This window comes from Ixodes scapularis, unplaced genomic scaffold (genome assembly GCF_016920785.2).
Source record: "Ixodes scapularis isolate PalLabHiFi unplaced genomic scaffold, ASM1692078v2 ptg004189l_1__unscaffolded, whole genome shotgun sequence".
Classification (NCBI taxonomy): domain Eukaryota; kingdom Metazoa; phylum Arthropoda; class Arachnida; order Ixodida; family Ixodidae; genus Ixodes; species Ixodes scapularis.
In genome coordinates this window covers 64187-79541 of record NW_024610380.1, presented here as the reverse complement: position 1 = coordinate 79541, position 15355 = coordinate 64187, and the positions used below count along the sequence as shown (strand labels likewise).

At 49.2% G+C, this 15355-nt stretch overlaps 1 protein-coding gene across 1 annotated transcript; it reads right to left on the bottom strand.

The window, feature by feature from the left end:
- Positions 1–171: 171 nt before the first annotated feature.
- Positions 172–852, bottom strand: LOC120838952. The gene has a single exon (XM_040209106.1). It carries the CDS (start codon positions 850–852, stop codon positions 172–174), a length of 681 nt encoding a protein of 226 aa, XP_040065040.1.
- Positions 853–15355: the final 14503 nt, after the last annotated feature.

The window sequence follows — 15355 nt, the reverse complement described above, 5'->3', positions numbered from 1 at the left end:
TCAACAACATGAGACACGGGAGACGTGTACGATACGCATCCGATTTTACAGCATATGAGTGGTCCTTAAAAGGACCGTTTTGTTTTTAGGGTTGATCCCCCTTGATGTTGACATCACGAGTCGTCGAGGGGCCCCACACTGGACATGTCACTCTCAGAAGTGTCACCTTCATTAAGAGCGATGACGATTGGCTCGATGTGAGCACTTTGTCGTTCCTCCTTGTTTGAAGCTTTCTTCCACTTCGACGACATGCCTCACAGCGTTGCACCAGTTACTAGCCGTGACCTGCTCAGCTTCTTCTTTGAGGAGTCTCTCAACGTCGCCAATCTTGAACATTGTGTTTCGGGCTGCGACACGATTCTTGATCTGTGCCCAGATGAGTTCAATTGGGTTGAACTCACAGTGGTAGGGCGGAAGCCTGACCACTGTGCAACCAGCCCTTTCTGCAGCAGTGTCCACACAGTACTTCACGTACTGCGGCTTGACCGACGACACGATCTCAAGGAGCTGCCTCTTCAGCATCTTGGCGTCCCAAGCAATACCTTTCGACGTGAGCCAGCCCTGGATGAGCTCCTTCCGGGAACTGGTCGTCGGCACCGCCTCTAACCGCCGGGAATGGTACGGGGCATTGCCCATTATGATGACACTCCCCGTCGGCAGTTTTTGGAGGACATCGTCGAACCACTTTTCGAACTGAGGGCCGTCCATTTCCTCGTGGTAGTCGCCGGTTTTTTTGCCGCGGAAGACGTCCAGGCACCCAGGGACAAATCCATCTTCGCTGCCGATATGCGTAACGATGAGGCGCTGGCCCTTCCCCGACGGCTGCTTCAGGCCCGTTGTGAGACCTCGCATGAAGGCGTCGTGGGACGAGGTCACAGTGCTGTCCACCCACACCGTCGAGGCAGTGTGCCCGGCCGTCACCCACGTCTAGTCGAGGTAAAAAATCTGGCGGCCCTCTTGCCTGTGACGCGTGATGTCCCGCAAGTACGTCTGCTGCCAAGCGACGATGTCGTCTCGCTCGACCATGAGCGAGTTTCGACCCCTCCTTTCTCGCCTGAAGCCGATGTCAAGAAGGAGGCGACGCACGGTCCACGCCTGCAGCGAGGGGAGTTCTGGGCTTGTGCGGAACTCGGCTGCTATCTTTTCAACCGTGGGCATCTCGTTCCGGCGAAAAAAACCGATGCACACACGATCTTAAGGCACACAGCACGAGGTCACCGTACTTGGCAGTACGCCGCTTCTTGCCTGCATTTGTTGGGCGCTTCCGAGAGGGTGACGCGAGTTGCCCATCATTCGCACTTGCCTCCTTCTTGATTGCAAGCACACTGGACACGCTGACACCTGCCAGTTTGCTGACTGCCTTGCAGGCCTCAATCACGTCGAGGTCGGGCTCCGTATGCCGCATCCGAACGTACATGTTCAGAAGGAGCTCTCGTTGGCCGCTGTTCAAGATGTGGCCGCTCTTGTGCTTCTTGAACCAGCGTTTCGGCGTAGACGGTAGGTCTCTCGACCAAGAAGAATCCGAAGAATCACTTTCCGCAGCTTCCTCGTTGGGATCCATGACGGAAAACATGTGGAACACACAACCGGAGAACGACTTCCCAAATCGCGAATTCGTCGAAACCGGAAACGCAAAAGATTTTCTATTCAACAAATCAACTAAACATACACTATTCATCTATAAAGTATATAAAACTAAGAAAAATAAGGTAATTTGCATTAGTTACGAAATAATAATGTCCTTTGTCTTTTTTTTAGTTTTTCAAAAAAGTCTGGTTCTCGACTACCGAAACCGAAACCACTGGAAGACAGAAGTTCAGACAGCTATTTAGACAGGAAGTCAGTTAGAAGGCGGAACATTAGACATGACCCCTGTCCATTAATACTGAACCCGTGCGTGGACAATAACGTATCTCAACTTCTTTAAGTATCGTGAATAAACTAAATTATTTATGTATTGGCCTGGAAGACGTTTCTTTGAGAGGGATAAAACGGCGTTGCTAGGGAGCTATTTTCTTTGACGGCGTAGGCATTTCAAGCGGCGCTTTACGCTTGTGGGCGGAGCTCCAGCTTTTTTCTTAACCTGTAACCGACTATAGAAAACGTGTATCAACGAAAAAGTGTCTATGAAACGCGTGTTCACAAAACGCCGGGAAAATAAGAAAGTCACCTGCAGTTATGACATGATTGTAGACAGCTGCTGGCAGGCGACTACCGATAGAACTTCGGGGAAATTATTCTCCCGGCTGCTAGGAAATAGACACTGCCTAATTTTAGACGTAATCAGGAACGGAACGGTCAATTGCTGCAAAGGAGTAGGTTGCAGCGCACTTACGATGAAAATATCGGACTTGAAATATGTAATCCGAGATAGATGTTGACACGGGCACTGCAGAACCACACAAACACAAACACGGAAAGAAAGGGGTCTGTGAAGATTTAACACGATGTGGCAGAAGAAGTATTTTGCCAAACCGAACACTAAACGCATCACATGAATTCCTTGGACTTTTTTGAAGAAATCGCTTGTTGCCGATGTACGTTGGACTTTTTAAACACTGGAAGCCTTGGTACACTCGAATACGTTGTCACGGACGAAATCTCAGGCAGCCCCGCTGGTCGCAGCACAGCACACAAGAAACTAGGCCGGGAATCAGACATTCCCGGATCGGAAAGAGCTACTACGGCACCCGTGAAACCTTTGCCACATGATCACGCTCCTGCCATCACCCGCGCCCAGACAGCGGACTCAAGGCATAAAAAAAGCCTCCGGGTCATCGGTCCGGCGACTGCGTAGCCTGTTCCACGCTTTCAGCTTAGGGAGAGAAAGAAAAGAGAGGAGTATACAAAAATAGCAGCTCCTTCAAGGCCCAAAGTGGTCGCCCTCGCGAAGGCTTATCTCCAGAGTTATCCCAACAATGAACGCAGCTAGAGGATTTGTCCCCTATATCCTCTTGAAAGTTCGACCCAAAGTTAATAGTACAGTGGATGCTACCCGTGGCCTTGGCCTTCAGGCAGGTGCCGTGCTCTGCCTTATCTCTAGCTTGGAGACTGTAGCCACGTGATCCTACCCGGAGACCCGATTGGCCTAAAACAAGCACAGCGTCTACTCTACTGTCAATACCGAGCGAATAAAACAGTTCCATACTTCCTAAGAAACTGACCAACCCAAAAGTGACCCCCAAGAGGGCCTCCAAGACCACGCTGGTCGGGGCGCGTGTCTAGCGTGGCGGTGCAGAGATACACCTAGAGGTTTTCAAGGGAGAGAAGGATGCTCATTGTCGGTGCACAAATACACTGGCTGGGCAACTGAAGGTGCATCTTTCAGGAAAGGGGTGCATGTGCTGCTGATACACCCGACTACACCCGTTTTTTCTTAGAGTGTAGTAGTTATTTTCTAAGATTCGGTGGTACGATGACTCGGTTTCCCCATAAAAGGCAGCCTTGGTCCGTTGCGAGCAGCTCCCGTTTTTCGAAGTAAGTACGCAGGTTTTTATCTTGAAGAGAAGTGGGCCAACCATTTTGAATAAAGTTCAGAACCTTGGATAAGGTTGGTTCTCTCCTTGTTTCCACCGCGATTTGATGACTTGTGACTGGAAGAAGTTCCACATTGGAGACCTGAAGTGCCGACGTGTCTTCGTCCGGGTCACTGGAAGCAAAGTCTAAAGGCAAACGCGACAGTGCATCTGCATTGCCGTGTTCTTTGGACTTCGGGTACACAATGTCATAGTTGTATGATAGGAGATTAAGTGCCCAACGTTGCATTCGTAGAGCGGTTAAGCTTGGAATTGCTGTTTTGGTGTTGAAGATCGCAGTCAAAGGCTTATGATCTGTAATGAGGGTGAATTTCCGACCGTATAAGTACTCATGGAACTTCTTCACTCCGAACACAATACCAAGTGATTTTCGTCCGATCTGTGCGTAGTGGCGCTCACTTGGTGAGAGCGTCCTAGAGGCGCAAGCAATTGGCACTTCGTCACCGTTTGGCATAATGTGAGATATGACTGCTCCCACTCCGCTTGGAGGTGCGTTGCAGGCGAGGCAAAGCGGCTTGCTTGGGTCGTAATGTGTGAGCCACTTGCTTCGCAGCAAGCTCTCTTTTGCCTCTTTGAAGGCTTTTTCACATTCTGACGTCCACTTCCAGAGGCTGTCCTTCTCTAGAAGCTGGTGTAGTGGTTTCAAAATCGTAGAAAGGCCCGTCAAAAATCGTCCGTAATAGTCTAACAGGCCTAGAAATGAACGCAGTTCCAACACGTTGGAAGGCGACGGCGCGTTCTGGATGGCTTGCACCTTACTTTCGGTTGAGTGAAATCCTTGGGCGTCGATTCTGTAGCCGAGATATTCCACGCTGCTCTTGGGGGACTCGCATTTTCAAAGAATTGGCCCGAATTCCGTTTGCTGTCAGTCGAGCCAGAACTCGGTCCAATATTTGAAGATGATCCTCCAGAGTACTTGACGTGACCAAGATGTCGTCAAAATAGCACACTACGTGCTCCAGTCCTTGCAAGATCTGATCCATGGACCGTTGGAAAATCGACGGCGCTGTGGATATCCCGAAAGGTAGACGATTGTACCGGTAAAGACCTCTGTGCGTGTTGATGGTAGTGTAGACATTCGAGTTGGGTTCTAGTTCCAACTGTTGGTAGGCAGGGGTCAAGTCTATCTTGCTGAAGTATTTGCCACCAGCAAGCGTCGCGAACAAGTCTTCCGCACTTGGTAGTGGATAGGTCTCCGGCTGAATGCAACGGTTCACAGTGACCTTGTAGTCCCCACAAAGTGGAACGGACTTGTCTTTTTGTGGAACCACCACGATCGGTGCCGCCCAGCTGCTTCTATCAACTTTGGTGACTGTGTAGCGTTTTTCGAGGGCCTCCAACTCTTTCTCCACCACCTCACGCAGGGCGTATGGGGGGGGGGGGGGGGGGGGGGGGGGGGCGAGGTCTGAAGAAAATTGGGGCACATTCGGGCTGGACGTGAATCGCTACTTTGATTCCTTTCACCTTTCCCAGCTGGTCGCTGAAAAGCATCTTGTGCTTGTCTAGTAGACTGTCTAGTCCGTTCTGAGCAGCAGACTCTGTCAGCGAGAAGATGTTGGACCAGTTGATTCGGATGTGCCGCAGCCAGTTCCTTTTCAGCAAAGCTGGCCGATCTCCGTGGACGACCACCAATGGAAGCGTCAATGTCTGATCTTCGTAGGTTACCGGAACTTGTGCCTCTCCAAGGACAGGAATGGCGTCACCGGTGTACGAGCGGAGGCGAAGAGTCGAGGGTTCTAGTGGCAAACCGCGCAGCGACTCGTTGTATTTCCTCTCGGAGATGATGGTTAGAGCCGCCCCAGTGTCCAGCAGTATTTTTACTGCATTTCCTGCAATTTGCAGCAGGACTTCAATGCCGTCGCCGACACTGTTTGTGTCTCCATCAACTGGATACAGTGTGACGTAGTCGTCTCGGGGGCTTTCTTGGCAGGATATCCTCCTCGTCGCCAATTATAGTAACTGTGGGTTTATTTACATGATGAGAAAGGTATGCCGCGGGCTAACCTAGGGCTTGCTTCATCGCGGCTCAGTCCAGTCAATCGCGCTCAGTGTTCTGTCACGAGCTCTCCGCGCGGTCCTTCCGCGAGATCTCGTCTTCTGCGTTTTTCTCCGAGTTACCACAGTAGTCACCGAAGTTTTCTTTGTAAAGTATACCTTGACCAACGGCAAAAAGTTGTCAGGGCTCGTGCGAATACTTGTAGAACTGCATTCTCTTGTCCTTCCAGGTGCTCGATGAGCGCTCGTAGCTCGGGATCGTTTCGTAAGCGTGCTGCCATGTGGTGTTTGTCCTTTCCTTTTCCACTGTCTCAATTTTTTAAAGTATGTTTTTAATTCTTACTGCGCTAAAAAAACGTTAAAAAAAACGTTGTCGACACCGTCATGTCACCGGTGCGCTCAGACGCCAACTGGACAGGTGCCCTCGATAAACAGTCGATGTCACAGTGCTTACGGCCAGAATAGTAGACTACAGTCATGTCAAGCTCTCGAAGTCGGAGACTCCACCGTGCGAGTCGTCCTAATGGGTCCTTCGAGCTTTCGAGTCATCAGAGCGAGTGGTGGTCTAGATGTAACCACGGAAAAAGGACTTCCGTATGGACGAAACTTTGTTATCGCCCAGACGACTGTGAGGCATTCCTCCTCCGTCGTAGAATAATTGCTTTCCTTTTTTGACAGCATCCGACTTGCGTGGGTGATTACTAGCTCTGGTAGATACATGTAATCACACAATGAAAGCACTGGAGAACTGGTCAAATTCGAATTCCATGCAAATAAATTAATTAAAAACAAAAACAGGAATATTTAAACCGAAAAATAAGCCAATTCCAACGCATAAAGATATTTTCCTCAATTCCCGTCCAATCGAAATTGTGGAGCACTTTAAATGTCTCGGTGTCGTGTTTTCCGCAAATATGTCTAGGGATAATCATATAAACTATTTAGTAGGCAAAATAGCTCAGATAACTGGAATAATAGGTCGTGTTAGATACCTTCTTCACACAATAATCAGGTTACTTCTCTATAATTCACTCTTTTATTCCCATTTGAATTACTGTCAACTAGTGTGGTGGACAACCACATTTTCAGACTTAAAACGTGTTTATTTGGTACCAAAAAAAAATGTCTTCGACATATTTACAACGCGCCCTACAGAGCGTCATGTGCAAACTTTTTTTGTCGTTCCCACGTGATCCCAGCCTACAACCTATATAAATATCGATTGAGTGCAAGGTATAAGTTGGAAATACAGAGGAATATAAATAATATACGTAATCTGGCACAACCATCAATAAGAGAATTTAACTATACTACAAGACATGGAGAGAACTGGGTAGTACTTGCACCTCGTTTAAACTACAGAAAAGAATGCCTGTGTTATACACTTCCGTAATTATTAAACGCTTATCAGCTTATGCATTTTGATTCATTCGCCTGTAAGTACAGTGAACTCGGTGCAATGTCTGTAACCATAAAAGTATGATTTTTGTTTTGTATGCCTGTACACCTTTGCGTTTTCGTTGTCATTATCCTTTTTATGCATGTTCACTCTTTCTACCCTAGTGCTGCTTAGTTGCCATTAATACAGGGACTGTGGACTCGTCAAGCTGCTAAGCGCAGCTTTTTTTCCACAGCCTCTCCATCTGTATTTTTACAAGGTGGAAATAAACACATTTGACATTTGACCCCCTTGCCGCTGGAGGAGTACCACACCCAGCTCTGTGTTACTGCGTCAATCCGGGGTACCTTAGGGTACTCCGGATTGAATCGCTTTAATATTGGACATTTTGTTGTTTATAACAACCTTCTGGAAACGGAGCTGAGCATAACTTTCCAGCAAATCTAGAAATACCCCTCAAAAGCCATAGATGATGACAACATTTAATTTGCCCATAGATGGGGTCAGGGAAGGGGGAGTGTTGAGAAAGCCTCCCCCTCTCCCCCCTCAGTCGGCAGCCAGGAGTCCTTGTTCCTTGGCGGCGGCCTCGGCCATCTGGACCAGACGGACCTGTTCACCCGGGTCCGAGCTGAGCAGCATGGTCTCCCACTGCTCGGAGGTTCTAATGTTTAGCATTAAAGTTTGAGCTCTATTTCTGTTGTTTCTATGTTTTTTAAAGGGGCAGGCCCAGACCATATGTTGCAGGTCGGCCCTGTCCCCGTAATGCTTACATGCGCTGGAGTAAAGCCCCGGATAGCAGTGGCTGTACGCCACGGGATTTGGAAATGTGTTAGTTTGAAGAAGACGCCACGCCACTGCCTGCCATTTGGACTGAGTCCTGTCTGCTGCGGGGTATTTAGCCCTTCCCAGCTTGTAGTGGTTAATCACGTCCCGATAGGCAACCAGCCTGTCTCTGTCCGACCGGCGGAACGAGTGTGCGTCAAAGATGTTGGTGACGTCGGCCCGGTCGGTTAAGCATCGAGCCGCGTCGTGCGCCTTCTCATTCCCCGGGAGGCCAGAGTGAGCTGGCGCCCACACGATGTGAACTCCCCTATAACTCGATCTCCGTGGAAACCGGTCCGTAGAATTTTGAGTGCCTCGGACGATATGCGTCCCCTCGTGTAATTTAAAATTGCCGGCTTGGAGTCGCTTACTATGAATTTGATCCGGGAGGACGAGGTAATTGCCAGTTCAATGGCTGCTTCCTCCCCGACCTCAGATGAAGTCCTGAAGACCGTGCCAGAATTGATTAACTTGCCCTCTCGATCAACTACCGATGTGGCCATGGCGTCGCGACTACTGTAATCTGCGGCATCCACGTAAACCACATCCTCGAGGTGTGCGAACCTTTTATCTAGTGCTTGTGCTCTGGCCTGCCTGCGTTCCGTATTGTGTTCGGGGTGCATGTTTCTTGGTAATGGTGGGATATGTATATGCCCCCTTATATCGGGTGGAATGTCGTGTTTTTCCCCGAGTCTTCCTTCGTAGTTGATATGTAGCGTCTGGAGGATGTGTCTGCCAGTCGGACTCTTGGTGAGCCTTTCCATCTGCGCTATCCTCTGTGCTTCTACTAACTCGTCCAGCGTGTTGTGCAAACCTAGTGCTTCAAAGCGCTCGTTGGAGGCCGTGATTGGTATTCCAAGTGCCTGCTTGTAAGCCCTTTTTATTGAAGCGTTGATTTTATTGCGAAGGGAGCGACGTAGGTTACTCGACTCAGGACGAATGCCTGGACCAGCCTGATTAAGTTGCCCTCCTTCATTCCGTGATGCCTATTGGCTACCCGCTAAATGAGGCGGGTGGTTTGACACACACTTTTTTCGAGTGTTCGGATTGTCTCGATGTTGTGGCCGTTCTCCTGAATTTTCAGGCCTAAGACCCTAATGCTGTGTACTACCAGGATGGGCAGCCCCCCGCAATCGTATAGATGAAGTCGTGGTTTTTCGGTGGTTGCTTCCTTTTTCTGCCCTCTCCGGGTTGGCCGATAAAGGAGTAGCTCCGATTTTTGTGGGGAGCAGCTTAAGCCTTTCGGTTCCACGTACCCTTCCACCACGTTTATTGCCTGCTGTAGTGTGTCCTGCACGTGCCCGTCGCTGCCGCCAGCCACCCAGAGTGTGACGTCGTCAGCATGCAGGCTGTGATTTAGGCCGTGTATTTTCTCTAAGAGGCTGGGTAGGCCGATCATAGCGACGTTGAAGAGGAAAGGCGAGAGGACAGAGCCTTGCGGCGTGCCTCTGCTCCCCAACTCCAGCTCGCCAGACTCAGCCCCCCTACTGTCAGGGTGACCGTCTTGTCAGATAAAATATCCCTGATGTAGTCGTAGGTCCTTTGACCTACCTCCAACTGTTCTAAGTCCTCTAGAATTGCTGCGTGTTTTACATTATCAAACGCCTTTGTCAGGTCGAGCCCCACAATGGCCCTGGTGTCTAGCGGGGAACATTCCTCCCCATCTATAATTTGATGTTGGAGCCTCAGCATCACGTCTTGAGTCGAGAGCCTGGGCCGAAGACCTATCATGATATGGGGAAAGAGTCCCTTTTCATCCATATACTTGTTTAGTCTGTTTAACACTATGTGCTCCATCAGCTTCCCCACGCGTGAGGTGAGCGAGATGGGCCGCAGGGTCTCCAGATTTAGCTTTTTGCCCGGTTTCGGTATCATGATAACCTTAGCGGTCTTCCATTGTGTGGGGATTTTACCGTCCTTCCAGCACTTGTTCATGTACTTGGTGAGAGCCTCGATGGAGTCGCCATCTAGATTCCTCAGCATTGCGTTTGTTACCCCGTCCGGACCCGGAACGGATTTGGTGCGGAGACCTAGTATGGCTCCCCGCACCTCCGCCGTCGTAAACGGATGGTCAAGAGTCTCATTCGAGGCTCCCGCGTATATTCTAAGTTGTTCTTTTGGATTGGTCCCGATGTATCTGTTGCGGACTTCCTTGATTAGGTCGTCGCTCGTGCCCTGGTAGGTGTGCAGAATTTTACTTAGATTGTGTTTCTGCGTGGTCTTACTTTTATCTGGGTCGATTAAGTACCTAAAGATATTCCAGGTTCTTGCAAGGCCCATCTGTAGTTCCATACCGTCGCACGTGCTGTGCCAGTTTTGGCGCGACAGCTGGTTTGCGTAGTCCTCTATTGTTTTATTAAGGATCGCTAGACGTCGGCGAAGTGCGCGGTTTAGTTTTTGTTTGTTTAACCTTTTCTGCAAGCCTTGCTTCGCTTCCCACATATGCAGAAGCTTAGCGTCGGCTTGTGTTAGTTCGGCTTCCTTCGGAATGGTCTTTGTTGCTTTCTGTACGCATGCGTGAAGCTGTTCGACTTACGACTCGATGTCCTCAATCTCGTGCGTCCCTGTTTTGTCCTCGCATGAATAACGTTCGGCTGCTCTTAGTTCCCTGAACTTGTCCCACTAGACGATCTCAAGCTCCGTGCCCTTTTTTGGTTTGTGGGGGCCCGCTTCTAGTTTTGTGGCCACTATATAGTGCTAACTTCCTAGATTTTCCTGCGTGTTTAGCCACTCGGCTTCCTTTTTAGCGTTCTTTGTGAATTTTAGGTCCGGTGTGGTGTCCGCACATACGCTGTTTCCCAACCTAGTGGGGTACGCGGGGTCGGTGGCCAGAGACAGCCTCTCCTGCTGGGCATCCAGCCAGAGATTCCGTCCTTTGATCATTTCCCGTTTGTATCCCCAGGCTGGGTGGTGTGCGTTGAAATCACCTACTATCACTAGTGTTTGACGCTTCGCAATATCTAATTTCTTGCGAAACAGGTTCACGAATCTATGTTGCTTGCGTGGGTTGCTGTATACGTTTAATACAAATAGGCTTCCCATGCCCCTTTTTTGGCTTGAGATGATCTCCACGAGGACGTGGTCCACGGTAGTTATGCCGGTATCGCGCCGTATAACCGGTAGATTACGTCTAACGAGGGTCGCTACTGTTATACGTTTATCGTCCGAGGCCGGTTCATCCTCACTGTAGTACGGTTTGTACCTCGAAAGTTTAGCCAAGGCTCCCGTTTCTTCCAGGCATATGACGTCTGGCACCTCCCCTGCTATTTTATTGTCTATGAATTGCTGTAGGTTCCCCCTTTTGCGGCGGTATCCGCGGCAATTCCACTGCCAAATTATGTATTTGTGATTATTCGGTGCCATAATCCTTAAGCTGTGTACTTTCTAGGCTTGTTCTAGCGCTTTCCAATGATACGGGTCTGGCGTAAGGCTTGGTGGATTTCATCGGACCTGCTCCTCCTCCCCCGCCGGTGAAGCGCGGTGAGGTGGCCTCAATCGCCGTTACCCTAGCGTTAATTGCTGCGATTTGCGTGCCCATGCTTTCGGCAAATTTCGCCAGCATGGCTTCGAATTTTGTGGTGAGCATTTCGCTCAGCTGCTCCCCGAAATGCTGCAGTGTCTCTGCGTCCCTTTTTTCTGCTCTCTTTGGGAGCATTGGGACGTTTTTTTATTGTTGGGTCTTTCGCCTTACGCTTCGGGGGAGGAGACTCGGGCTCCGAGTTTTCCGTCTCGTCACTGTACGAGTCCTCAGCTAGCAGGACCTGTGTGGGTCGTGGTGTGTTTGCCTTGCCCTGGTCTGGCGGTGGGGCCTGCGATTTCGAGGGACCCTGCGTTTCGGGGACTACTTTGTCGGCGTTTTCGCTTCCTCTTAGTTTTGCCACTTCAGCCTTTAGCTTTGTATTCTCGGCGACTACCATCTCTAGCATTTGCTTGATTTTGGTGAGTTCCCCCTGTTGCTGCCTGTCTGCCTGTTGCGCGCTAGTTTGGTTGCTAATCTTTTTCTTTGCATTCTGCGGAGCCGAGCTGTGGGAGACCGTGCTAGCCCAGCTCACCTTGTTCTGCTTGGTTCCTCCCGGAGTCTCGGGTCGGCCGCCTCGGGATGTCGATCTTGACTCATGTCGGCCTTGGGTGTTAGGGCTCCGGCATCTTGACTTAGATCTTGACCGGCGCTGCTGCCGCTGTCCCGCGTCGTTGTCGCTCCCTGATCCGGGGTGGGGTAGACGTGGGAAGGAGCCCGAACGATCTCTCGTCCCCCTTTCTTTCGTTCTCCCGCCGTCCTCGCCGCCACCCAGAACGGACGTCGACTCTGCGTTTCGGTGCCCGCCATATTGACCGGCGCCATTCTGACGTTCTTTTTCTCGCTGTCTCTTCCGTAGTAGGTATGGCGTTTGGAACCGGTTCTTACAGTTTTTGTCTCCAGTGGGGTGATCCCCACAACACAGGGCACACTTGGGGTCACATTTATGCCTTTCTCGTGGATTCTTTGCACCGCAAGAGCGGCGTATTTTGTCTTCGGGCGTCGGGCAGACGTCCATGCGGTGTCCCACTTTTCCGCAGGTGGAGCACACTTCGTGCTTTTTTTTATGTTAAAAGCACCGGTACTCCGCTCCACGGTAATATACATAATAGGGCACTTTGTTGCCCTCAAAGACGATGACCGCCGAGTTGGCTTTTCCCACCCTTTGTGCCTGAAGGATGGTAGGGTTCTTGTTGTAGACAGGGCTGCGCGTAATGTCTTCCGCGGTGTCATAATCTGGGATATTATGTATAACCCCCTTAGCAGTATCATCTGGCGGCGCAGCGTACGCGGTGACTCCATGGGTCTTGCCTGCGATGCAGATTTTTAAAATGGAGTTATATTTCTTAGCTCGTTCCATGCTTGGTGTGCTTGTCACGATGATGTTCTTCTCCGGGTTGACCCGTAGCAGGTCTCCCTCGGTTTCCTGCTCTTTGAGACCGATGGCGCAAAATACGCCGTCGCGTAGCCTCGCGAAGCTCACCTTGGTAACATCGAGGCCCTCTCGTGGCCGCAGGATGATTTTTATGTCCTCGCGTGGGAGGGCTGGTTGCAGACGCTGTTTCCTGTGCCACTGGCGTGGTTTTCGGTTTCCTGTCCGGCCACCTGCGTCGTTTTTGGCTGTGCTCGTCGCCGTGAGGCCTAGCTTGTTGAGGGCTCGTGTGCCCCGTTGTCGGTGGCTCACGAGCCAGCGGGCCTCTGCTGTACACCCTTCCGGTGAGATGTCCTCACCTGCCACTTCGACGTAATCCATCTTGGGTCTCGGTGCCTTGGGGAGCGCTCCGCCCCCGCCGCTGGCCTGCTGCAGGTGCCGTATTCCTCGTTAGGGTTAGTGGGGCGCCGGCCCGTCGGTAGGAGGAATTGGCCGAACAAGGCCAGGCGGTGGTCCGATTTCCATAAACGTGGTGTCCTCGGGTAGCAAATACCTTTAGGCACCCGGTGTTGTGGTTCTTGCTGGAAGGTTTGGCGTATTTTTCGCCTTTGAGGCTGATGGTTCGCAGAGCGCCGATTGAAGCTGTGCACGCTCGCGCCCTTCGCTTCTTCCTCAAAAGCCATGATATCGAGTTTTTTTAGTAAGGACACAAAGTTAATTTTGTCAAAGGCCTTTTTAAAATCTACAAAAACTCCTAGTGTTAGCAGTTAGTGTTCAATAGCATGGAGAATCAATTCTTTTTGTGTCGACAGTGCTCACCCGGTTGAATGACCCTTGCTGTAGCTAAATTGAAAGTCTGTGATTATGCTATGATTTTCAGAAAGAGCAGTCGTTCTATCATCAATTAATTTTTCTCGACATTTTGAAAAAAAAGGAAAAATTGATATTGGGCTGTAGTTTTATAATTAGTTTTTGTCATCCATACAAAATGCTCACTTTCGCTAACAGAATACGTTTCGAAAATGCACCGTGTACAAATGAAAGGCTTCAACATATTTAAGTGCACGACAAATAAGATCTAGGACGTACTTAACTGGACGGATTTGTAAGTCATCGGCGTCCTACAGTTACTGTTACGGAATTAAAGAAACACGTGATAAATTTCTTCAGCCCCCATTAGTGGGTCCTAAAAACGCACTTTCACGGTTTCTGGCTTTTAGGTAAACCACGTGGATCGTATCTACTGTTAGCCAGTGATTCAAAAACGTTATTAAAGTGTTAGCTAGTGCCGTTCTCGATGTTGTTTGGCCATATAAAAGTAACTCTTGAACTCAGTGTGAGTGCTGCTGGCCACGACCAAGCACTGTGTTCAGTCTTCGAGACGTAATGACACTTCGTTTTAGCATTCCGACATTAGACAGGTTGGAAAGATAATTCCCTTTTGCATCTCTAAAGAAACTACTCACTTTTTATTACAAAAATTTTTAAAAGCATGTATATCATTTGAGTTAAGAGTCAAATTTGGGGGTTTTACGTGCCAAACCTACGACGGGCATCTGGCGCGCCCCAGCGGGGGACTGAGGATTAATTTCGACCACCTGGGGATCTTTTGACGTGCAACCGAAAGCTCGGTTACACGGCGCCTTGTCAGCAATAAGCCTCCGTCATATTGCGGGCACCTCGGTCGGGATTCGAACCCGCCACCTGGGGATCCGTTGGCCGGCGCTCTCGCCTCGGAGCCACCGAGGCGGCTTATCATTTGAGTTTATTGTCTGTAAAAGCAGTCGATAAAGAGCATCTTTTTTGTTTTATTAGCTTTAATGACTTGTTCGTTATCCAAGGTTTCCTTGACTTTTTGCTTCTTGATGTCTTGTGAAAAAATAACCTTACATCAACCGATTTGAACAAGGTTAAAAACGTGTCCTGGGAATCACCAGGAGCAGTTTTACGATATACCATTTCCCAGGAAATGTGTAAGTTCATTGCGAAATTGTTCGAATATTAGTGGATTAATGTCTTGAAATGTAGCAGTATGAATTTTGTTATATGATTTAACTATCGCGTTCTGATCAGTCTTGAGAAAGATGGACAAGTGATCGCTGACGTCCACCCCTTTACACCTGACACTAGTTTTTGAGTCTCTATATTTGTAATAAAAACGTCAAGTAGCGTTGCAGAATCATTCTGAGTACGAGTTGGCAAAGTAATGGTGTCAATACAAGCGCTTGACTCTAACGTTCTCATGAGTTTACACTGTGTTGTCGTCGAGTTTAAAATGTTAATATTAATATCGCCACCCAAGACCAGGTTATAGCTGTTTTCGTATACCCAACACAAAAACAAACAAAAACAAAAAAAATCATCCAACAACAATAGGAAAGTAGAAACGCTCCCTGCAGGGGGGCGGTACACGACAGAGGAAATGTTTTGATTGCGAATTATACTTACGATTTCAAAATGATCTGTTTTTGTTGTCAAATGTAGAACTACATTGAATTTCAACGTGTTCTTTATCATTAATAATAACCACCCCCCTCTGATAGAGCGGTTGGGGTACAGAGTTTCATAGTCAGGCATCCTAAACACTTCATTGTCCTGCTGATACTACGTCTCGGATACATCACAACATCTAAAGAAACGCCAAAACAAGAAAACAATCCTTGCAAATCATTATCCTTATTCAGAGCAGACTGCTTATTCAAATGAAAGAAAGA

What these genes read in the sequence shown, in the direction of transcription:
- LOC120838952 (XM_040209106.1), bottom strand. Translation starts at nt 852, where the DNA reads ATGCGAGGTCTCACAACGGGCCTGAAGCAGCCGTCGGGGAAGGGCCAG.